Source organism: Macaca thibetana, chromosome 15 (genome assembly GCF_024542745.1).
Source record: "Macaca thibetana thibetana isolate TM-01 chromosome 15, ASM2454274v1, whole genome shotgun sequence".
Taxonomy (NCBI): Eukaryota; Metazoa; Chordata; class Mammalia; order Primates; family Cercopithecidae; genus Macaca; species Macaca thibetana.
In genome coordinates, this window is record NC_065592.1 from 1,530,388 (window position 1) to 1,552,744 (window position 22,357).

Below are 22,357 nucleotides of genomic sequence, written 5' to 3' on the forward strand. Positions count from 1 at the left end.
CCCACTGGCTTCCACCTCTACATGTCCCACGACACTCCCATGGATGCTGAGAGCCCCGCAGAAGTGGGGGGGCTGTTGGGGAGTCATCAGACCTCCTCTTCCAGAGTCTCCTATCACATCTGTGTCCACTCTGCCACATCTCACAGCTCAGGTGCCAGCAAACCGGGGCACCGCTGCTGGGGCCCTGTCTCAGCGTGTCTCACTTTCCTTTGCAGTTGGCACTGAGGGGACCAGCTGGCCCAATGGGTCTCACAGGGAGACCCGGCCCTGTGGTAAGTCATTGGCAAATCTGAGAGCCGGGTGTGGTGTGGGGATTGGCCCACTGGCTGTGTCCTTGGCGGACAGTGGCAGGTGGCCTTGGAGTCCTGTGGACACAGGGCAGCCCTCAGTCCAGTGTCTGTTCCCAGGAGGGTGGCCAGGGAGACCAGGGGCCTCTCTTGGTGCTGCTCCAGCCCCCTCGTTGGTGGGGGGTGGGGATGGGTGACTGTGCCTCGAAGTCACTTGAGGGAGTTTAGCGGGGTAGAGCTGACATCAGCGATCCCTGGGAAACAGCCCCCAACTCCATCTTGAATGGAAGGAGCTGGCAGGAATCAGAGCAGGAGGCCCCTCCTCACCCCTGCATTGGAGCTCCAGGCTCTCCCTGCAGAGAACATACTATGAGCTGTCACCAGAGGAGTGGCTCCTTGGAGGGATGGAGTCCTGCTGCAGCCAGGGGCCTGGGGAAGTCCCTCGCACAGGCTGTGGCTTTGCCTTGTGGACCAGGGGCCTCCATTGATCTTCATAGCTCTGTTCCAGAGTCGAAGATAGCTTAGTGTGGGGCAGAGTGCAGGATTTCCAGCCTCACCCGCCCCCACCCTGTGGCCTCAACTTAGCTCCCATCTGGGGTGCTCGATTCATTAAAAAACATACAGCGTGTGCCCAGGGGCACTCAGGGGCTGGCAGTGTCAGGCACAGGGGCTGGGTTCCGGGGCCTCCAGGGAGGAGTGTGGGTTTACAGGGACACAGAGGAGTTCAACACCGCAGGGGCCCTCCTGGCTTTGCCGCCTGCTGCTGGGTCTAGGCTCGGTCCCCTCCACACAGGGCCTGACTCAGGGCTAGCCTCCCATGTCTGGGGGATCTGGCCTTGAGGGGCTCGTAGCAGGTGCACATGCTGCTGGAAGCTTTGGGCTGTAACGGACCATGGTCAGGTTCACCCTGGAGAGAGAAATGTCTCCAGGAGCTCTGTGGTGTTTGCTGGCCCCAATGTCTAGAATTTTATTCCCGATTAGGAAGAGATCCAAACAACTGCTTTTCCCCGCTCCTGGAAAGTCATTGTTCATTCCCCGGTTCTGTTCGAGGCAGGCAGGTCGCGCTTTGTGTGCTGAGCACCGTGGCCGAAGCCCTGTCCCCTCCCCCACCTCCTCCCCTGCCACCCCCAGTCCTTCCTGTGTTCCCGAGTCCCCACCTTGAGCAGACGTTAACCCACACCGTGTCTCCCTAGGGTCCCCCTGGGAGCGGAGGTTTGAAGGGCGAGCCGGGAGACGTGGGGCCTCAGGTACGTGGGATCCTGGCCTTTGCTATCTGGTGGGTGCCTCCCGTTTTCCGGGGGCAGCGAGGGCGAGTGTGGAGGGCCCCCAGCTGCTGCATGTTTCCAAGGAAATTTGGGAATTGTCATTGCTTTACGCAGTGAGGGTGGAGCACCATGAACTCTGATGCCTGCAGCAGAAATGAGCCGGCTCTCTTCTGTCCCTGGCCTTCACTCTGGGCAGCAGATCCGTGCCCCGTGCCCGAAGTGCCCACATGTTAGTGGCTTGGACAGCCAGGCATTACTGGCGGGGTTGATGAGCAGGGGGACAAGGCTTTGCTCTTTCTCCTGAGAAAGGTGAACCCACCACTGACCCTTTGTCTCTCACTCCTGGCAGGGTCCTCGAGGTGTGCAAGGCCCGCCTGGTCCGGCCGGGAAGCCCGGAAGACGGGTAAGTGGTGCGAGTGTGCGTGGCTCAGTGACAGCGGTGTGGGCGCTGGAGGAGCCCAAATCTGGGGTGCGGGTGCCCCCGACAGCCAGGCTGGGCTGCATGAAGCCAGGTGGCTCCCCTTCTTGTGATGGGTGTGTCCGTCCCCAAGGCCACCTCTGAGCCAGCTGCCTAGGAGGAGCGCTCTGTGTCCTGGACGCAGACACAGCGGACCAAGGCCTCTGTCCTGGGCACATTCATTTAGTTTAATAAACATTTCTAATTCAAGAAACTTCCCAGGCCCTTTGGGAGCAAATGTTAAGAAGACAAAACTATCAGCGGGCCTTATATATTTTGGGCAGCGTTGGGACTCCAGAAATGGCCCGACTCAGGGGCATGGGCGGGCCTTCCTACACCTCACTTCCTGCATCTCACCTGCTGTCTTGGCATCTGGAATTTTCTCTCTGGTGTGTGGTTCTCTTGGATGGAACTAGTTTGTTTGCACATGACCCTGGCTCCTAAAGGAGGATACACGTTTCCAGAGTGCTGACCACCACCCGGACAGGCTGGGACAGGCCCTGGGAGCCCAGATTGTGTTCTCGAAGGTGGACCTTTTCCACCAGTGGACATTTCTGGTGAACAAGAGAAATATTCGGTGCAGGGTTGGATTTGTTTCGGTGTGGACCTCTTCCCAGCATGTTGTCTACCTAAGCCACCCTTGACTGCTTTAGTCTGAGTCAATAAGGCAAAAATGGGCCCTTCCCTGGTGGTTCTGGATGCTCCTGACTCGGGGAGCAAGCTGTGATTAGTGGGTAGAAATGACCCGAGAAGCTGCAGTTTGGCAGGTCCGAGGGTCTATGCAGGGATCCGGGCATGAGACAGACTCCTGGGCTGGATAATTCCAGGAGGATTAGCAGCTCTGGAATTGACTCTTAGTAGACAATTGGGCCATTTATTTGGATCTGATGCTGAAAAATGTGTCAGTTCCCTAAGTTGTTTTTGCGTGTCTCCGTAAATACTTACCACCCAGTTTCACTAGAGCTCGTTTCCTAGTCAGGGTGAAGTTAAAAACTGGAAAGAGAGGAGACGTGGGAAATGCTGTCTGACATGGCCACCTGCAGAGTGACGTGGCGTTGGGGCCATGCATATGCGTGTGTTTTAAGGCATTAAGTCTGCCCAGAAGATCCACTGCAGAAGAAAAGATGGTGGCAAGAGAGGGGCTTGGAGCTGAGGGGTCGACTCCAAAGCGGTCTGAGCAGCCTCTTCCGTTCTTTGCTAGCATATCCTGCAAGGAACACTGGCTGGTGGATTGTAGAAGCATCTGGGTGCTTTGCAGGGCTGGGTCGTGCTGTGAAATCCCGTGAAGTTTTCTGACAAATTTCCCTTGGTTTCCAAAAGTGTTTGGAAATTTAGAAGTGGGCCCCTCCATTTGCCGCTCAGGGAGATGCCTTTTTGGGGAGCACGGAAGCACAGACTGTCTCCTTGGGGTCTGTTTGGATTTCTCTCTTCTTGCTTCTCTGCTGTTCTCTGGTGCCGCCTCGTCTGTCTCCGGTGCTTTGAGACCCAAAGCTGCCGCCCTCCAGATCTTCTCTCTGCTTGGTGGCGGGTTGGGGGCGAGGGCCTCATATGAGGAGGAGCCCATGGAAAATGGAAGCGCAGGGTGGCGGCCCTCTGTACTCGCTGGCTGGGGGGCCTCGTTGGCGTGGAGGTTTGGCTGAGTTTCATAGAGACCTTGTTCCCCTGGAGGGGTCTCCCTGTGGTGAAGGTGGGGCTTGCACCGTGGGCCCCGGAAGGTCTAGCTCCCCTCTTCAGCCCCATGGCCAGTCAGGTGGGCACCGTGTCCTTGGCTGTGTCCATGGCTGGCCGTCAGGAACGGGGCATCTGCTGTGTGGTCTGAGTGAGACCGGGCCTCGCTTTGGGCCTGGGCCTCTTCCTTAGTCGAGTGGACAAACCAGATGCATCCTCTCTGTCCTTCCTCTCACCTGCACGTGGTGGAAAGGAGCTGTGCTGTCTGTGATGTCAGCGGCCTGCACTCGCCTGAGTCCTAAATTCATGGTCCCCCAGACTGACGCAGCTCCCCCAGCCTGGTCTCCTCTGCCACATCATGGCGTCTTCTTAAAGCCCAGGGGCAGTGGCGTGATCCCCCTTTGGCGATCTGGGATGACGTGGGCCAGAAAGACCAGCCCCGTGTGTTCTATCTGTTGGTGTGTGGGGCGCAGAACAGCCCCCGCCTGCGCTCCCGGATCTGGGTCCTCTCAGCAGCCTGGCCACTCGGGCTGTGACCTTGGGGGTGGGCGTGGCTTCGGTGGACCGCTCAACTTGGTTTACTGGAAAACCATGGCTTGGGGGTCTCCGTGAACCAGGGGCTCTTTTGCATTGACAGTTTTGCCTCCTCTGTTCCAGGGTCGGGCTGGGAGTGACGGAGCCAGAGGAATGCCTGGACAAACTGGCCCCAAGGTAGGCCACCCAGCACCCTCCTGGTGCCCCGGCGTCACCGTCATCCCTGGGGTCATGTTGATGACGAGACCACAATGCTGGTTATGTGATGACTGTGATTATGAGGACAGGTGGCTCCGTCACTGGCATTTGACGTGAAGATAGGGTTGGTGGGTGAATTTCACCAGCGAGTGTGACAGCTGCAGTTCATTTCCATAAGGGAGACATTTGCTCCCTTCCAGCAGTGGCGAGCAGGGATGGGGGTGGGATCCCAACTGTGAAAACCATCCGTGGCTGTGCAGGTGATGAGGCTACATGTGGGGCACAGGCGGGGCCTATGGCAAGTCCAGGGGCCAGAAGGTCTTATGCAGTTGGGCTCCTGGGTGTTGTGGAGGTGAATAGATGTTGCCCGTGGCTAAAGGCAGGCCTGTGTGTGTGGCATGAACGAACCTGCACCAGGCATGCGCCAGCTGTTGCTGTCGCCACCCGTGCCCGCCCACTGCTGTGCTCAGTGTATCCACCCCTGTGCCCCAGCATTGCTGTGAGCATTGCCCCGGTCTTGGCTCACCCCTCCTCCTCACCTCCTGGAAGCATTTGTCCCAGGCGATGGGGGACAGGGGAGATACTGACCTTCTATGAAGCGTGCACCTTGGGACGGCAGCTGTGATTTGGAGATCGGAGACCGGGTCACCAAAAAAGTGCCAGGGCTCAACTACACCTGTTCCCTCTTCACGGGCGTGAATGAACGCTGAAGTGCATCGCGTCAGTCCCGAGCTAGTGAGGTGGCCTGGGGTGACAGGAGGAAACGCAGTCTTGTTGACTGTGTCTCAAAAGACCATAGTCTTCTTTCAACAACATGACCGAAAGCCTAAAATGTCCCATCGTTGACATCACCCCACATTGGTGTGCACACCCATGAGACAGGGCGCTGTTCCCGGGCTCCAGGGCATGCAGAGGAGGGGTCGGCCAGAGAGCCAGGATACCTGAGAGTAGCCAGTGCTGGCCCGTCCACCAATGGGCACGCGTGCCTCCTGCGCGTGGGCAGCCCTTTGGCACTGTGGATGCAGCCACGAGCGGACGCACACGGGGACCCTCTCCTGGGGCCTCCCTGGGGTGGGGGAGATCAGCGGCAGACACTCACACACACAGGACACTGCGGCGGTCGCCAAAATACCACGTGACTAAGGATCCATCGGGTCCTGCGGCATGGGACTTGGGGACGAAAGCCATCTCTCCCTTTGCAGCCCGTGTTGGTGTTTGCAGGGGAAGAGGCTGGGATTGTAGATGCAAAGCGGGGGCCTATGGGGAGAGGGCTGGCCAGTGGCGTTCAGGATGCATAGATGCTGCGTGAAACATGGTCCAAGGCGGGGCGGCCATCACATCACGGGCTGTCTGCGTGTGCAGGGTGGCCTCTGAGGCAGCCTTTCTGTCCTTTTGGCAGGGTGACCGGGGTTTCGACGGCCTGGCTGGGTTGCCGGGCGAGAAGGGCCACAGGGTGAGTATCTCCTCTGCGAGAGACGGGCATGACGATGGACAGCAGAAGTGTCTCTTGGGGGGTCCTTCTCCTTCCAGGCAGCCTCAGATTTCCTATGGCGTCAGGTCTCCGCCATTCCAACAGTCACTATACAAACCTCACGGGAGTCAGCAAATGGCAGAGAGCCCCCAAATGATGTCTTTGTTGATGGGTGACCAGCCCAAAGGAACTGGAGCTCTTATCTATCTGCAGCTTGTGACAAGTGAGCCAGACGGGCCGACCCACCTGAGGGGCGTGAAGGGGGCAGGGAAGGAGCCCTTCCTTTTAGAGATCTGTTTCATGGAGTCCTTGAACATTTCACGGAATCCAAGCAGCTGCCATTTCAGGGGCGGCCAAGGACACTTTGCAATATTAAAGTGGTGGTCCCAGGGGGTCGGGGACAATCTCAAGTGGCCATGAGGAGACCAGGTCACCAAAACCTGCCAGGTGTCTCCCTGTTCCCTGTTAACGGGCATGGATGAACTTGAAAGTGTGTCCCGTGAGTCCCGAGCTAGTGCAGGGAACTGGGGGTCTTCCTGGCTGTGCCGTTTCCTTGTGGTTGTTGGAGAACATAGATGTGGTAGCTTTGGATAAACAGCAACAGCCAAGCCCCTTGAATCTTCTTGCATCTGTCTCAATAGACTGTGGTCTTCTTTCAACAACAACGTGACGGAAAGCCTGCAATCTCACGCCCTATGGAGGAGGTGTGGTGGGGAAGGCCCATCCTGGCCACCCGCCCTGCTTTCTCAGGCCATTTGGGGGCCTGACACGAGGGCTTTTCACAGCTTGTCAGATGTTCCTTCTCTGACCTGCTTTCTTTGAAGTAGATTTCTTTGATGGCTCCTTTATATTTTAGCACATCGAGGACATACAGGCACGTATGTGCGTGCACACCCTCACGCACACACACGCATACCCATCCACATGCCCCACACCCATACACACATGCACACACATGCATACACAGCCCCCCACGCACACACACACACCCACACACCCACACGCACACACATAAACACCCACACCCCTGACATGCATACATACATGCACACCACCCACATGCATACACACCCACACACCCCACACATACATGCACACACACACATGCATACACACATGCACACCACCCCCATACACACATACACATATGCACACACATGCATACAGAGGTGCACAGGCTCCACACATACCCACACTGACACACACATGCACACATACATGCACATGTGCACACACCCCACACATGCACACATGCACACTCATACCCCACACCCACACATGCACACATGCTGCATACATGTGTACACATCCACACACATTGTACATGCACACACACGTACACACATGCACACCTATACACACATATGCACCCCCACCCCCCACATGCACACAGGCATACACGTGCACACCCCCCACATACCCCCACACACTCCACTCACACACGTGCACTCACATACACACATGCACACACACCCACACACGCACTCATGCACACAAGCATACATACCCACACCCCTCCGCATGCATACACATATGCATACCACCCCCACACACATACACATGTGCACACCACCCACACACATGCATACCCGTGCACAGGTGCCACATATACCCACACTCACACCCACATGCACACATACATGCCCATGTGCACACACCCCACACATGCACATACCCCCACACATGCACACTCATACCCCCACACCCCCACATGCACACACGCATGCTGCACACACATACCCACACACTGACATGCACACACACATGCACACCTACACACACATATGTCCCCCATGCCCCCACATGCACACATGCATATGCAAACACCCCACATACCCCTGCACACTCCACCCACACATGTGCACTCACATACACACATGCCCGCACACACACATGCGTGCACCCACACGTCCACCCTCACCCCACCGCTCTGTCGATTGTGCCCGTAAGCACAGCCTGCTGCCCTCCATGATGCCTTGAGAAAGGGCTTGGCTGTTGCCGTTTATCCAAAGCTGCTGCATCTGTGTTCTCCAACAACCACATGGAAAGAGCACGGCCACGAAGGCCGTCCGTGACTCAGCTCCAGCCCTTTTGCATGACTGATGAGCACATATTGAGCACCCACTGCATGCGCGCTCTGAGGCTGCAGGCAGGCGGCGCTTCCCGAGGGTGAGGCTGCTTCACCTCGAGGACTTGGGCCGAGGATAGCTCAGACCTTGGCTTAGTGTCCTGAGGCTGCCCACGTGGGTGGCCCTGCCTGGCCCCGCAGGGTGCTCAGTCCAGCACCCTCCTATCTTCAGGCCATCATGGCGAGACTCAGGTGAGAGTCTGCAGCCTACATTAGCCCAGCCGAGGCACACGTGATCTCCTAAGGAACCTTCCCTCATTTTGGAAGGGCCTTTCGAGAGCTTGGGAATCTTACTGTCAGAATTAGAGAAAAACAGAGTGTGGACCTTGGACAAGCCCTGCATGACCTGCTCAGGAGAGGCTGACATTGACCCTTTCACTTCCTAGGGTGACCCTGGTCCTTCCGGCCCGCCAGGACCTCCAGGAGACGACGGAGAGAGGGTAGGTATTCTGCCGTCCCTCTGACTGCTCCTGCCTGCCCTGCTCCTCAGTGATTTGGGCAGGAAGACCGCAGAAGAGAGGCCGATGGTGTGGGATCGGCCTGCTGCATGTGGAGGGCCAGCTGGGAGAGGGCAGAGGGGGATTCCCAGTGGGCAAAGCAATTGATCAGATGCCAAGAGGCTGCGGGGCATGGGAGAGACCCTGACTGCAATGTTTAGTTACTCTATTGGTTCTGCCGGTGGACGTTTAGTTACTCTATTGGTTCTGCCGGTGGACGTTTAGTTACTCTATTGGTTCTGCCGGTGGACGTTTAGTTACTCTATTGGTTCTGCCGGTGGACGTTTAGTTACTCTATTGGTTCTGCCGGTGGACGTTTAGTTACTCTATTGGTTCTGCCGGTGGACGTTTAGTGACTCTATTGGTTCTGCCGGTGGACGGAGCCCAGGGCCACCTGTCAGCTCTCACTGCAGGAGACAGGTGCCCTGAACCCCACCGGGAGGAAAGGTGGCCAGAGAGTTTACTGAGCTCGGCATCTCTGCTTATCTCGTCCAGATGAGGAGTTAGCTGGAGGCATGCAGGTGGCAGAAAGCTGAGATTTGGGGAGCAGAGGAGGGCGGGGGGATTGGAATAACCCTCTGTGGGCCTGGAGGTAGGGAAGCGAGTGGCTGCGGCCGGAGTGGGGCCGGAGCGCGGGAGGGAGCTGTTCCCCAGCATGGGCGCACAGGCTGGGGTCTGGTATCTGCCATGCCGTCTTTGTGTGTGGAGGCGAAGTGTGATCTCTAGGCCACAGCGCAGTGGGACTGGGGCATGGGATGTATGAGGCTGTGAGTTTCTAAGCTCCTCCCGGCAGGCACCACAGTCACTCAGACACCTTTGTGTGTAAGGGGTGTTTAGGGGAAAAGCTTTAAGGAACCCTGGAGGGTGAGAAAGAGGAGCGGCTCCAGGGGCATTTCTGTCTCACCAGCTTTCAGGCTGACGTGGTCGGGGCACCTGCTCCTGTCTGGGCCTCAGCACAGTCTGCTGTAAGATAAGGAAGGAGAGAGGGACCCTTCTAGATGTCAGTGCTGCTTGATTGAGAGGACGTGTGTGTGTGTGCATGTGTGGCTGTGTGCACGTGTATGTGCAGGGAGTGTGCATGTACCTGTGTGCATGCATGCAGACGTGGCTGTATGTGTGTGGACAAGCATGTGTGCATGGCTGCATACGCACGTGCATGCACAGGGTGTGTGTGTGTTTACAAGTGTGCATATGGCTGTGTATGTGTGTGCATGCATATAGTGTGTGTGTGTGCATAAGCATGTGTGTATGGCTGTGTATGCACGTGCATGCACAGGGTGTGTGGTGTGTGTATGGACAAGTGTGTGTGTATACACGTGCATGCACAGGGTCTATGTGTGTGTTGACAAGCGTGTGTGTATGGCTGTGTATGCATGTGCATGCGTGGGGGTATGTGCACAAGCGTGTGAGCACAGCTGTGTATGCACGTGCACACATAGGGTCTGTGTGTGCATGTATGTGTAGGCATGTGCAGGCAGGCTGTGTGTGAGCATGCGTGCTTGCATACGTGAGGCAGGTGGGAAGGGGCACTGGTGCTTTGGTGAGGGGCAGCGTTTGCAGGCAGCCCGTGGGTGTGAAGCGGTGGAGCCAGGGAGGCTCCCCCTTCTGCAGCCAGGAGGAAGCCTCTTCTTGCTTTACTTTCCCAGCTGTTTAGGACCCCAGGGGGGACACCTGGTTCCCCAGAGGGCGGCCCAGGGGATCTTGTGACTCTCCCCTGATGCTCTGCCCCAGAGTCTGTCATTTATGAAGGTCACCAAATCCTTTCAATTATATGATCTTTCTGCCCAGTCTTTCCCTCTGGAGAGCTGTGGTATGTGAGCTCCTGAGCCGGCATCTCAGAGCCTTCAGGCCTCACCTGCAGGCCTCACCTGCAGTGTCTGCACACCTAGCAGCTTGCTGGGAGCGAGGACATTCCAGGCCTTCCCAGCTGGTACCAGGGCTGGTAAACCTGGCATATGTGAAGCAGCCCCAAGCCAGAGAACCCTTGTGCCCCACTGAGGGGAAACTGGTGTCCAGGCTAACAGCTCGTTCCTCTAACCTTGCCTTTTTTTCTCCTCTGCAGGGTGACGACGGAGAAGTCGGGCCCAGGGGGCTGCCTGGGGAGCCCGTAAGTCTGTGGGCTGAGTGGGACGGTGGGGGCTCAGTGTGGAGAAAGGCTTTGTCCAAGGCTCCTGCTGGAGCAGGATCTGGGATCAGCCAGGAGCTTAGATGAGAGAGGGCTCGACCTGAGAACAGACGGACCTGGCCATTTCCCAGGGAAACCAAAGAGAGGAGGCACAGGCGAGGCTGGCTGGCAACCCCAGGAGGAAGTCTGAGCTGCCTACAGGAGCAAGCACGGCCCTCAAGGGTTGTTGTGGGGGTCCAGGGGCAGTGTGGTGGGGTCTAGGGGCATCGTGGGGAGTCAGGGGGCAATATGTGGGGCCCATGGGCATTGTGGAGGGTCTGAGGGTATCATGGTGGGGTCTGGGGTCAGTGTGGGGTGTCTGAGGGCATTGGGGATTCCAGGGACAAAATGGTGGGGTCCCGGGGCATCATTGGGAGGGTCCGGGGTCAGCATGGGTGGGAACAAGGGCACTGTGGGGGGTCTGAGAGCATTGTGGGGTTCTGAGAGCATTGTGGGGGGTCTGAGAGTGTTGTGGGGGGTCTAGGGGCAACATGGTGGGGTTCAGTGGCATTATGGGGCATCCGAGGGCATTGTGGGGGGTCTGAGAGCATTGTCGGGGGGGCTGAGAGCATGGTGGGGGGGCCGAGAGCATGTGGGGGTGTCTAGGGCAATATAGTGGGGTTCAGTGGCATCGTGGGGGGCCCAAGGGCATTGTGAGGGGTCTGAGAGCATTGTGGGGGATCTGAGAGCATTGTGGGGGGTCTAGGGTCAACATGGTGGGGTTCAGTGGCATTATGGGGGGCCTGAGGGCATTGTGGGGGTCAGGGGGCGGCATGGGGGGTTCAAGGGCATTGTAGGGGATCTGAGTGCATTGTCAGGGGTCCCGGGGCAGCACAGTGGCATCAGGGGCATCGTGGCAGGGGCGGGGTTCACACACCTGAGTCAGCCCGAGCTTGGGCCTGTTTCAGTGGCCGCCCTTCCAGAGGCAGATCCCTCCAGCAGACTGCCCCAGCCCCGGGCATGGGAAAGCTCTTCCCTAAGCGGACATATATTTAGGCCCAGAGCAAATGTCCTGACTGAGAGGACATTCATTACTATTCATTTGCTGTTGCTTTAAAGCATCTCTTTTCTCGTAGCCACGTCAGCCCGGCTGCGTGCATCGGGTGGTGCTAATTGATGAGAAATATCGCAGGCACTGCGTAGAGGAGGCAGGGGTCGGCGCCTGCAGACTCATTTGGGACTAAATTATACCCCAGATGTCTGATTAGCCTCTAAGGAGAATTCATCAACTCCACTCTCTCCTTAACACACGTCCAAGCAATACCTTCTGGGCTGTTAGCTTCCAAGAAACGTTGCTATAACTAGGTATTAAAATAACGAAGGAAACATTTAAGAGGCAATGAGCGGGGGAAGGATCTCCCTTCTACAGAATCTGAAAAGGTTCTGTCAAAATTAAGAGCACTTGAAGTCCAGGTACCTGGGGTGAAGGCTCCGTAATTCCCCGCGGGTGGCAGGCAGTGCTCCCGGAATCTCACTCCACCTGCCGTAAGCGGGGACTGTTCTGCAGGAGCCCTGGCTCACCGGGGAGGGCGTGCCAACTCCTGACCAGAGTAGCGTCCTGGAAAAGATCTGTACCCCGTGCCTCCTTCCGCACGTTCAGTTGTGGGGTTCCCGCCAGGGACTAGTTTCGCCTGACGCCTTCCTGCCCGCACCCTCGGACCCTGTGATATCATAAAAACAGTTGTATGTCGCTGCTGCGGAGGGGAATTCGAGAGGGAGCTGATAATGAGGATGGGGTGCAAGGGCTCTGTGCGGTGGAATGTAATTGCGTGATGATTCTTGGGGGGAGCGTCTGTGCCCCAGCAAGTGTCAGAGGAGCCGGTCAGCTTGAAAACCCTCCTTTCCCTGAGGGTGCCCCATAGTGTTCTCTCTGAGTTCCCACCAATTCCAGACACCTGCCCCTGGTTCCCAGCACCAGGGTGGGGTGGAGGGAGGCAGCACAGCAGGCTGGGAGGGAGTCTGGACGCTGGGAGGCCGGGAGGCCTGAGTCACCAACTGGGGTTCTGGGTGGAGTCAGGGCCAAGCGGGCATAGGGGACAGAGAGAGGAGGGCTGGGATTTCTGCCCGAGTTTAAAACCTGTCTTCCCTTTATTTTCCCTTTCCTCTTACAGGGGCCACGTGGTCTGCTTGGGCCGAAGGGGCCTCCAGGTCCTCCCGGACCTCCCGTAAGTCCTATCGCCACTCTTCTTGTCTGCCCCCATCTTGACTTTTAAGACCCCACCTCCCAGCCGGTGGCCACTTGGGCACAGAGGCAGGAAGTCTGCACTGGCCCCTGTGACGCCTGCCTGCTGCCAGTGTGAGGCGTGAGTGGGACACTGACGTTCAGACGCTGTAGACACGGCCCCAGCAGGTGCGGCCTCGCAGGTGGAGGCCCGAGGCTGCCGGCCTCACACGTCCGCTTCACCTTGGCTGCACTTACTCCCGGCAGACAGCACGTGCTATTTCAGTTCTAAGCCAAAACCCAGGATGTCACGTTTCTTCCCCGCTAGAAAGAACTTCCAGCAGCTTCTGTGAACATTCTGGAAGGAGGCGGAAGCCCTTGATTCCAGTGGGGCCGTGTCTTGGTGGGCAGCTTCCCCATGGCCAGGCCTGCCCGCTTCAGCCTTCCCAGCCCCGTGTGACCTGGTTTTCTAGAACCTGAGGCCTGCCCCGTGGAATGCAGGGGCCTGGCAGCTCAGTTAACCTTTAGCCGAGGGTTACCGGGGCTGACCCGTGGACCTCTGGGACGGGATTCGGAGTCAGGTCTTTCCCTTCCCCAGACAGCATCCGTCCTCTGATTCTTTGTAGGACGGGCATCTGAGCTGGGTTGAGTGGGATTTTCCTTTTGAGTACTGTGAGTTATTTCGCATTCAGTTACATATTTTTCTTCTTAAAATCGCACACAGGGTGTAACGGGCATGGACGGCCAGCCGGGGCCGAAAGGAAATGTGGTAAGTCCCTGGCGTCCCGTGGCCCGGCTTCAGGGGCATTTTCCCTGGGCACACTCCTCGCCCCGCTAGGGAGGTCCATCGCCGTCCACCTCAGCTGGGAACGTGAAGGGCAGGTTGCAGACCCTCTTCCGTGGCACCCACCCTCCAGTGGCGAGTGGCACCCGGAGACTTTAGCATGATGGGGCGACTTGGGAGTTTTCTACCCGATATATCATTTCTGGTCGGTTCCTCTCATGTGTTCCTTCCTGGACGGATGTCTAGGTGTATTTGCATAAACGAGTTAGTGCTCACTCCATCAGAGTCAACCTCCACGGCCTCAGAGGCGCCTGGTCCTGGTGCTGCTCTCTGTGGTGGAACCTGGCCGCCTTTCCCTTCCCCCTGGCATCAGGCAGTGGGGAGCAGTTTGAAAAGATGGGAGGCCAGTGAGGGGGCACACGACACCCAGGGGAGGGGGTCCAGTTCCCAGAGCCCCCTTCAGTGCCTTTGCTTTTGTCTCCTGTAGGGTCCCCAGGGAGAGCCTGGCCCCCCGGGACAGCAGGGTAATCCAGGTGCTCAGGTAAGTGAGCCCGGGAGAGGCAGCTCACGGGGATCCGGCTGTGGGAGGCACGTGTCTTCAGCCCCGAGCCCTGGGAGGGAACGGCCAGCTCTGTCCCCTCCAAGTTGCAGCCCCTCCTCTTATCTGGAGGGAGACTAGGACCTGGGTTGGTGCCCGGATGAGGGAGACATCAATGAGAAGATGGGCGGATGGCAGGGCAGGGTTCTGAGTCAATCAGTGCCCTCACCTTCCCTTTCTGGCTCTTTCTCCCTCCTAGGGTCTTCCAGGCCCCCAGGGTGCAATTGGTCCTCCAGGAGAAAAGGTAGGTGGGCCTGGGCTGTGTTGCGGGCCACTGCCCACCTGTAGTTGAATTCCCTGGCCTGCCCCAGGAGGACCCCTCATATCCACCAGCTCTCAATGTATATCTTGGTGCTCCCAAGAGATGCCAAAGCTCAGAGTGCCAAGAACTGGGCCAGAAGCATGAGAAGAATCTTGGATCCGTGTCTCACTGATTCATACATTTGTTCCCTCATTCATTCCCTAGTATGTACAGGGGTTGCTGGATTTAGCAAGGAACAAAAATACAGGCCGTGCAGTTAAATTTGAACCATTGTGTATCTGAAATTCAAATTTAACCGGGCATCTTGTTTTGTTGTTGTTTATTTTGGTTTAGTTTAGTTTCGCTAAATTTGGCAACCTGGCTGTGTCTCCAGAGCCTACCTTGTCCTGGGCCCTGCAACGAGAGCTAGAAGCACTTGCCCTTCTAGGGTTTGTCGCTTAACCAGGCACGAGATAGTTCAGGTAGCTCGAAGCGCCTTGGTTGCCACCAGCAAAAACACCTCCAAGGGGGTGGTTCTGAGTGCATGATAATCCGCGGGGGGCCTGAGAAACACAGAGGGCCGGGCTGCTGCCGGGCCTGGGACCTTCCAGGAGCTGGTGTTTGTGGGATGCTGAGGCTGTGGGCCTTACACTGCGGGATGCCCTGCCCCGCCCTGGGGTGTTTGTGTGAACAGACCCGGGAGGACAGGGTGGTGGGAGCACTTGAAGAAGGCACGGCACCGTAAGAGCAGCGGAGGCCGGGTGATGCCCTCCTGGGCCCCAGCATGCAGCAGGTGGATGTGGAGAAGAATGGGGGCACTTGGTGGGCTGACTCTGTTCCTACAGCAAAACCTGAAGGTGATCAGAACGGTGGAGCTGCCCCCAGGGCGCTACTGTGGCTACATGCCTCACAGCCAGGGACCCAGTGCCTCTGACCACACTTCTCAGCAAACGCTGTGCGGGCAGAAATGTTGAAAAGTAACCTTGGGGGCCCACAGAGAGGTCAGGTGAGCCTAGGGAGGCTCACGGAGCCTCACGGAGTCTCTGGTTTGTTCTAGGGTCCCTTGGGTAAACCAGGCCTTCCAGGAATGCCCGGTGCTGACGGACCCCCGGTGAGTAGCCCTGCCCCCCTCATCCCTGCATACTCTCCCCACCTCCTCCCTGCAGACAGGGGCTGTGGGCCCAGGCTCTTTGGGGCTGTTGGCCGGCACTGACTCATTCTGGCTCTGTTGATGAAGACCCATTTGGTCTCCAGCTTGACTGCTGGGTCATTCTTGGGTTTTGGACCCCCTTAGCATCATGTGTTTGAATCAACGAGTGGTGATTGCACGAGTAGGAATATTAGCTATTTATTAGGGTGTGCTGATTAATTACTGAAGTCAGGCCTGCGTGCTGAGCCGTGAGGAGGGCTGGGCCGGGCTTCACGCCATCGCTTCCATCCCCGGGGTTGGAAGCGAAGAGGCAGGGTACGTGGTGTGTATTTTTAGTGTTCACGCACTGAGAAGGGAGGTGGTGAGCAAACGCGTTTGCAATGTGTGCGGGCACAGCTGTGGAGCCAAATTAGATTCTGCCTGGAAATAGCGAGTTGGTGACAAATCCAATCTGTGGCTAAGCTGTGTGGAGGGCGTAGGTGTGAGGAAGTAGAACACACTCAGAATGCGTACGTGCGTGCGTGCACACGTGCATGTACACGAGTGTGAGCTGATTTGCACCCACCACCCTCTGTAAGTGCCTGCTGCGGTTTTGGTTTTGATTATTCCGTTAATGCTGAGTCTATTTCACAAACGAGATTAGCAGAATTAATTATTGAAGACACCGTGTGCTTTATGGTTTTAATAACACTGTTGAAAACTAAACAAGGAAGTTAAATATGTTGACGATTATCGGAGACTGCTCACCACGCAGCATCCCTCAGGCTGAGTCAGTCGGCCCAGTGACTCCCACATCACAAACTACCCCTTCTTGATCAGAACAAGCAGAGTGGAGCCTTCTCATCCCCACGTGGGCAGCTGTGGGGCCCCGTGGTCACCTGGCCACATGGGAGTCTGCGCACTGAGTGGTTCATTGTCCAATGCGTTATTTGTGTCCTTTAATTGACATTTCATTGCCCTTTCTAATTATCAAAACAGCACATCTCGTTATAGAAAATTAGGAAAATAAATACAATTACAGTAAATTATAACCACCTTTGATCTCATCTCCTGATTTAGCCACTGATAGCAGGTGGACGTGTGTCCTTCCAGCCTTTTTTTCTGTTCCCGTGCTGCTGGCTGTGATGTCGATGGAGTATGGGCCGCAATCTGTGGGGAGGGTGGCTGGGCCCAGAGGGGGAGGAGGGGGCCTGGGTGTGAAGCAGGCCACACCCCACTTTCCTTCTGAGGAGAGGAGGGGGGCCTGGGTGTGAAGGGGGCCGCACCTCACCTTCCTGACAAGATCATTCTCTCGGCCCTCAGCTGACCTAACTTGTTCTCCCTGGAACTCCCCTCCCCATGTTGAAACCTCCAAAGAATTGGGGTCCCTAAAGAGCCTGCAGTTTCCTTTTATATTCTTTGGGGGAAGGAAGGGCCTTTAAGATGTCCCTTCCCCGGCCCAAATTTAAACCTTAAAATGTGAGCATAGGCGGACCCCATTCGCATGAAGGTACGTCGAACAAAAGGAAGCCATGGGTAGGCCCAAAGACAGCCCCAGCCGTCTCGCACCAATCTGGAGGAAAGAAAAGATTTTTAGAAATTCTCCTTTACAAGGCAGCACATTGAGGGTAAACGCTACAGAGTTTTCTTTTTTTCTTGCTTTGGTTTTGGTTTCAAAGAAAGGAAGATTGACTTAAAATCCATCAAGAAATATGAGGTGCTTCGGAGCAGACTCGATACCTTGAAATATGTTGTTGAATAATTCCTGATAGCACACGCTGGGGAAATGGTTAAGTGAATTATGGCTCAGTGGAATATATTCCTGATACCATACGCTGGAGAAATAGTTAAGTGAATTACGGCTCAGTGGAATATTACAGAGCCAGTAAGAATTGAATTTAGACAAATACTCCGTGACATGAGAAAATGCTCACAATGTAATATTAAATTAAAAATGATCTACCATGCCAGTGGCACATGCATATATGCAGAGACAATGGATGATTCTATCATACAATTAGCCACAGCCACTCCGTGCAGTGAAGTGATGAAGGATTTTAATTCCAGTTCCACTTGCCTAATTGTCTAAGATGAACATACATTACTTTTTAAATCAGAAAATATCAAATACAAATAATGTAAGCTTTATGATTTTCCCATTACAGAAGCAATGCTCATTATAGAATACTGGGAAACGCACACAAGGAGAAAGAAAGGGGAAAGTGGTCCTGCCCGGCTTTGCAGGAAAATCAGTCATGGTTATCTTGTGACGTTTCCTTTCTGCCTTTTCCTGTTCAAACATTTTTAATAAGGGAGCTTTGTGCTTCCCCCCACTGCCTACTCCCATTCTCTATCTGTAACTGAAAATATACCTAAAGGAATTTGGCCTGGATGGGAATGGAGGCCGCCGTGATGCCGGCCGCTAACTCTGCGTGGCGCTCCCTGGGTGGGCGCGGTCCTGAGCACTTTGCAAACGCTCTGTGCGTCTCCGCAGCAGCGCTGTGTGTGCAGTTGTGCTGTTATCTCCAGCCTGGAACTGAGGAAATGACCATGGGGAGAGGCCTGGGGGCTTCCTCGAGCAGCCATGGCTGGGTCTGCCCAGTCCAGAGCCGGGCTCTTGGCCCCCCTGCAGATCCACCCGCCAGGTCCTTCACAGAACGGTGTCTGTGCTTGATAGAAACTGTAATAAAGGGCCACAAAGAACCTCTCCCGGCCACCCTGGACCAGGACACCCTCCCGTTAGCTTTGTCCAGGTCCAGCCCGGCCACCGTGAGGTGCTGGCGCGATCAGCCTTGTTTCTGGAAGGCGGCATGGTGGCCAAGCATGTCCCCTCCTGGCTGGAGCAGCAAGTGGGGTCCCACAGGTGCCTGGACTTCCTCAAAGCCTCCCTCAAGGGGAACTTTGCACCCTCCCACTCACTTGCTAGGATAGGCTGTCTGCAAAGGCATCAAATCCAACTGGACAGCTAATAAAAATTTGAAAGTCACACACAAACCATTTAATTCAGGCGACGGGACTTGGGTCTTCTGAATGCTACTGTGTCTAGAAAAAGTCTCAGATCATCGTTAGGCCACTCAAGGTAGAAGAGCATCTCGCCACCCTCTCGTGTTACACCTGAGAGAGGCAAGTGACCTGCCCAAGCTCACACAGCAGGTTGAGTGTATTCAGGAGTAGAACCAGACCCCGCCCGGCCTCTTTCCTTGAATCCTTGTTGGTGGAACTGCATTTCTGCACAGTGAACATTGATGATCTTTCTGTTTTTATCCTGGACATTTGGCTCACCGATCCTGAGCTCACAGGCATTAAACCGAGTGACCCGTTTGGGTTGGAAGGTCAGAGAAACCTGCATTCCTAGGAATGGAATTAGTACAGGTCCAGGCAGGCAGGAGACACAGGTCCTTCCTAGGGCCTTGGCTAGGCACCTGTCACGTGGGGCACAGGTCCTCACCTTCCCTCAGCTCCCCTCCATCCTGAGGCCAGGTGGAGACCCCAGGGTGTGGGTCTCAAATGAGGCACTGTTTGAAGACTTATGGATGTGCTGGGACCCCTCAGTCAAGTTAAACGCCTTACCCTCCACCGTGCGCGCCTTACCCTCCACCCCGCGCGCCTTACCCTCTACCCTGTGCGCCTTAGCCTCCACCCCGCGCGCCTTACCCTCTACCCCGCGCGCCTTACCCTCTACCCCGCGCGCCTTACCCTCCACGCCCCGCGCGCCTTACCCTCTGCCCCGCGCGCCTTAGCTTCCACCCCGCGCACCTTAACCCTCCACGCCCCGTGCGCCTTACCCTCTACCCCGTGCGCCTTAGCCTCCACTCCGCATGCCTTAGCCCTCCACCCCGCGCGCCGTAGCCCTCTACCCCGCGCGCCTTAGCCCTCCACCCCACACGCCTTGTCCTCCACCCCGCGCGCCTTAACCCTCCACCCGGCGCCAACCTTGCTTTACTTTTGGTTCCCCAACAATCAGAGATTCCGAGGTTTGCAGACAGCTCAGCAGTTGCTAGTCCAGGAAGCAGGGATGCCAGGAACCTAGTCCCAGCTGGTTATCATGCAGATTCATCTTGTTAGGTGACCTGGGGAAGAGGCCCTTGTTGGCCCTGTCCCCACTCATGGGTCGCTGGTCTGTGGACCTGCACTGCAGGGCGGGGCTGGCTCTGGCCGGGTCAGGAGCCACCGTGCAGGTCACCTGTGCGCTTGGGGGTTGCTGCACACTCCCGAAGTCGCTCTGACTGTGGCCGGGGTCGGGCCAGGGTCAGGCTTATTGTTTCCATTTTGCATATGAAGCAGTCGAGGTTCAGGGCCTGGCGCAGGCCCAGGGAGGCCGGGCTGTGCTTGGCTGCCTGTCCGGCTGCTTCAACTTTTGGTGCTCTTAGTTTTCCTGGGGAGGGAGGGAAATGGGCTCCATGATCATGGATGCTAGGCAGGGAGGGGAAGCGAGGGAGGTTGCTTTCTGGAGTGGCGCTGACTAATCAAGGCTTCTTCTTTTGTGACAGGGACACCCTGGCAAAGAAGGCCCTCCAGGAGAGAAAGGAGGTCAGGTGGGTGCTCTCCGTGCCCTCCTACCCTTCAGCATTCAGGCGGGGCGGGTCCAGGTGCTCTGGGCTCAGCCTCTGCTCAGGGACGCCCAGCTTGGAAAGGAAGGAGCCGGGGACACTCAGACCTTCCTCAGGCGTCTCTGCCAAGGGACCCAGCCTAGGGGGAACACAGGCCTTTTCTCTGAGAAGCGGGGCATCCGTCTGGGTCACTGCCCCTCACCCCACCCTCCAGTTGCTGTCCATGACCAGATCGGGTGCCCATGACCAGATCAGGTGCCCATGACCAGATGCCCATGACCAGATCGGGTGCCCATGACCAGATCAGGTGCCCATGACCAGATCGGATGCGGGCAGCAGGGCAGTGTCTCGGTGTTCAGCCCTGGCCTTGAATCTGCACAAGCTGGGTGGCCTTTGAGTTTTAGGGAGATGCTGCTATGAACAGGGACAGACTGCCAGGTCATGCCAGTGCCAGGGATGGGGTCTTTCTGCGGATGCCTGTGTCTGGCACTGTGAGTGGCTCATGGTTCCTCCTGTGGGGCCTGCTGGGCCTGTGAGGGTCCCATGCAGCGCGTTCACCAGCGCCTTCTCTCCACTGTGATTCATGACAAAGCTGCCGGGCTGCAAGCGCCTCTGTGGGAAGAGCCTCCAGACAGGAGGAGTAGACAGCGGGGACTGCTGTTGCTGTCCTGGTGTGCCCCAACCTTTGTTCACCCCAAGACCACTTGTGTGTTGAAACCTCACACTGAGCTCATGGTCATTGGAAGCCCGGGGCTGAGGGCAGAGGCCCACCTGCACCAGGGTTCCAGAGGCCCCATTTGTCACAGGCTCTGGGATTGGGCCTGACTAACATTTATCTCTTGAAGCAGGGTCTGTACAGGCAAGATGGGGTCTGGGGCTTGGTCTTAGCGCCCCCTGCCAAGGGTGTAGTGGGCCAGGACTGACCTTCCAGGGCAGCAGAGCTAGCGCCAGTCCTCACAGGGGTTCCATTTCCAGTGCCAGGCCTGCTTGGCAGTGGCACTTCTCCAACATGCTGCCCCTGAGACCCAGTGGGGTCTGAGATTCGCCACTTCTGTCCTGCTTCCTCTCCTTGAAAGTCACAGCAGCCACTGGGGTGAACGCTCCCCTCGGCCCTTGGCTTCTGTTCACCATGAGAGACCCTGTTCCTGCTGCCTCCAGTGGGTCATTTACCAACCATCCTCCCTGGGCACAGCCTCTTATCATCAGAGGTGGAGGCAGCACCTGGGGCCACCAGTGCTTGCACAGCACCCGGAACTGGTGCTGACCGGCGGTTGGCACGTAGAGCCCACAGCACAGGCCCGCTGTTCCAAGAGCTGGCTTTTCAGCTGGGATGAGAGGCATTCATTTACTCCCTGGGACTTCCTGAGTTACTCTCTGTGCCAGGCATCCTGTTAGCGATGGGATACAGCAGGGAGCAGGCACTCTGGGGCCAGGTCTCAGAACTGCATCCTTGCAGAGGAGGCCACCAAGCCTATCCTGTCTGGGAACTCCAGCTGCTGCCGTGACACCATGTGGAAAGGGGGCTGGGAGGGAGGTGGTGGGAGCCATTCGTCATGCCTGTGTCTTGGGCTGGGGCAGGCGGGGCTGGATGCCCACCCCCGTGAGCTCTAGATGAGCATCAGCGAGGCCCTTGGCTGCTGGCGGATGCCTCTTCCCTGTCTAGCAGCCTTGACCCTTCTCCCAGCCGGAGGCGCTCCTGATTTATTCCAAGGTCCTTAGTCTGGGGATGCATTTCTTTAGGGGCAATGCTCCTTGCAGAGCTCCAAAGCTGGTCTTCCACCATCTCACCGTTCCCCCAGCCTATCCCTTATTTCCCTGACTGCCGGGTGGGACCAGCGTTTGCTTCACCTCTGTGTCCTGCTATGAGACATGAGACACAGCCACACCTCCACCGTCAGTGCAGGCTGGGAACACCGGTGTGAGTCTCCCATGGCGGGGCCTCTCTGACCTGGGATGTTCGCCCTGCTCTCAGCAGGAGGGCTATGCCAGAACTCTGGGGTTTCCTGAAGTTCCCCAGGCACCTCCACACTGGCACGGGGCTAACGGTCTTTTTCTCTTTGGTTTTAGGGTCCACCTGGCCCCCAGGGTCCGATCGGCTACCCAGGTCCTCGAGGAGTCAAGGTGAGAGAGACTCACGCCGCTCCAGGTCATCCTGGAGGTCAGGGTTGGGGCTGCGGGCCTTGGCGTGGCTGGTTTGTGGGAATTCTCTGTGGTTTAATGTCCCT

General features: G+C 56.9%; 1 protein-coding gene across 2 annotated transcripts in view; it reads left to right on the top strand.

Moving 5' to 3' along the window:
* Positions 1 to 22,357, top strand: part of COL5A1 (collagen type V alpha 1 chain) — a 211,582-nt gene that overhangs the window by 112,340 nt on the left and 76,885 nt on the right. For both annotated transcript variants that reach the window (XM_050759704.1, XM_050759706.1), the window contains exons 14-27: positions 216 to 272; positions 1,481 to 1,534; positions 1,902 to 1,955; positions 4,335 to 4,388; positions 5,809 to 5,862; positions 8,395 to 8,448; positions 10,568 to 10,612; positions 12,781 to 12,834; positions 13,555 to 13,599; positions 14,102 to 14,155; positions 14,412 to 14,456; positions 15,511 to 15,564; positions 20,073 to 20,117; positions 22,200 to 22,253. In XM_050759704.1, the coding sequence (XP_050615661.1) occupies positions 216 to 272; positions 1,481 to 1,534; positions 1,902 to 1,955; positions 4,335 to 4,388; positions 5,809 to 5,862; positions 8,395 to 8,448; positions 10,568 to 10,612; positions 12,781 to 12,834; positions 13,555 to 13,599; positions 14,102 to 14,155; positions 14,412 to 14,456; positions 15,511 to 15,564; positions 20,073 to 20,117; positions 22,200 to 22,253 (723 nt within the window). The remainder of the gene's footprint in view (positions 1 to 215; positions 273 to 1,480; positions 1,535 to 1,901; positions 1,956 to 4,334; positions 4,389 to 5,808; positions 5,863 to 8,394; positions 8,449 to 10,567; positions 10,613 to 12,780; positions 12,835 to 13,554; positions 13,600 to 14,101; positions 14,156 to 14,411; positions 14,457 to 15,510; positions 15,565 to 20,072; positions 20,118 to 22,199; positions 22,254 to 22,357) is intronic.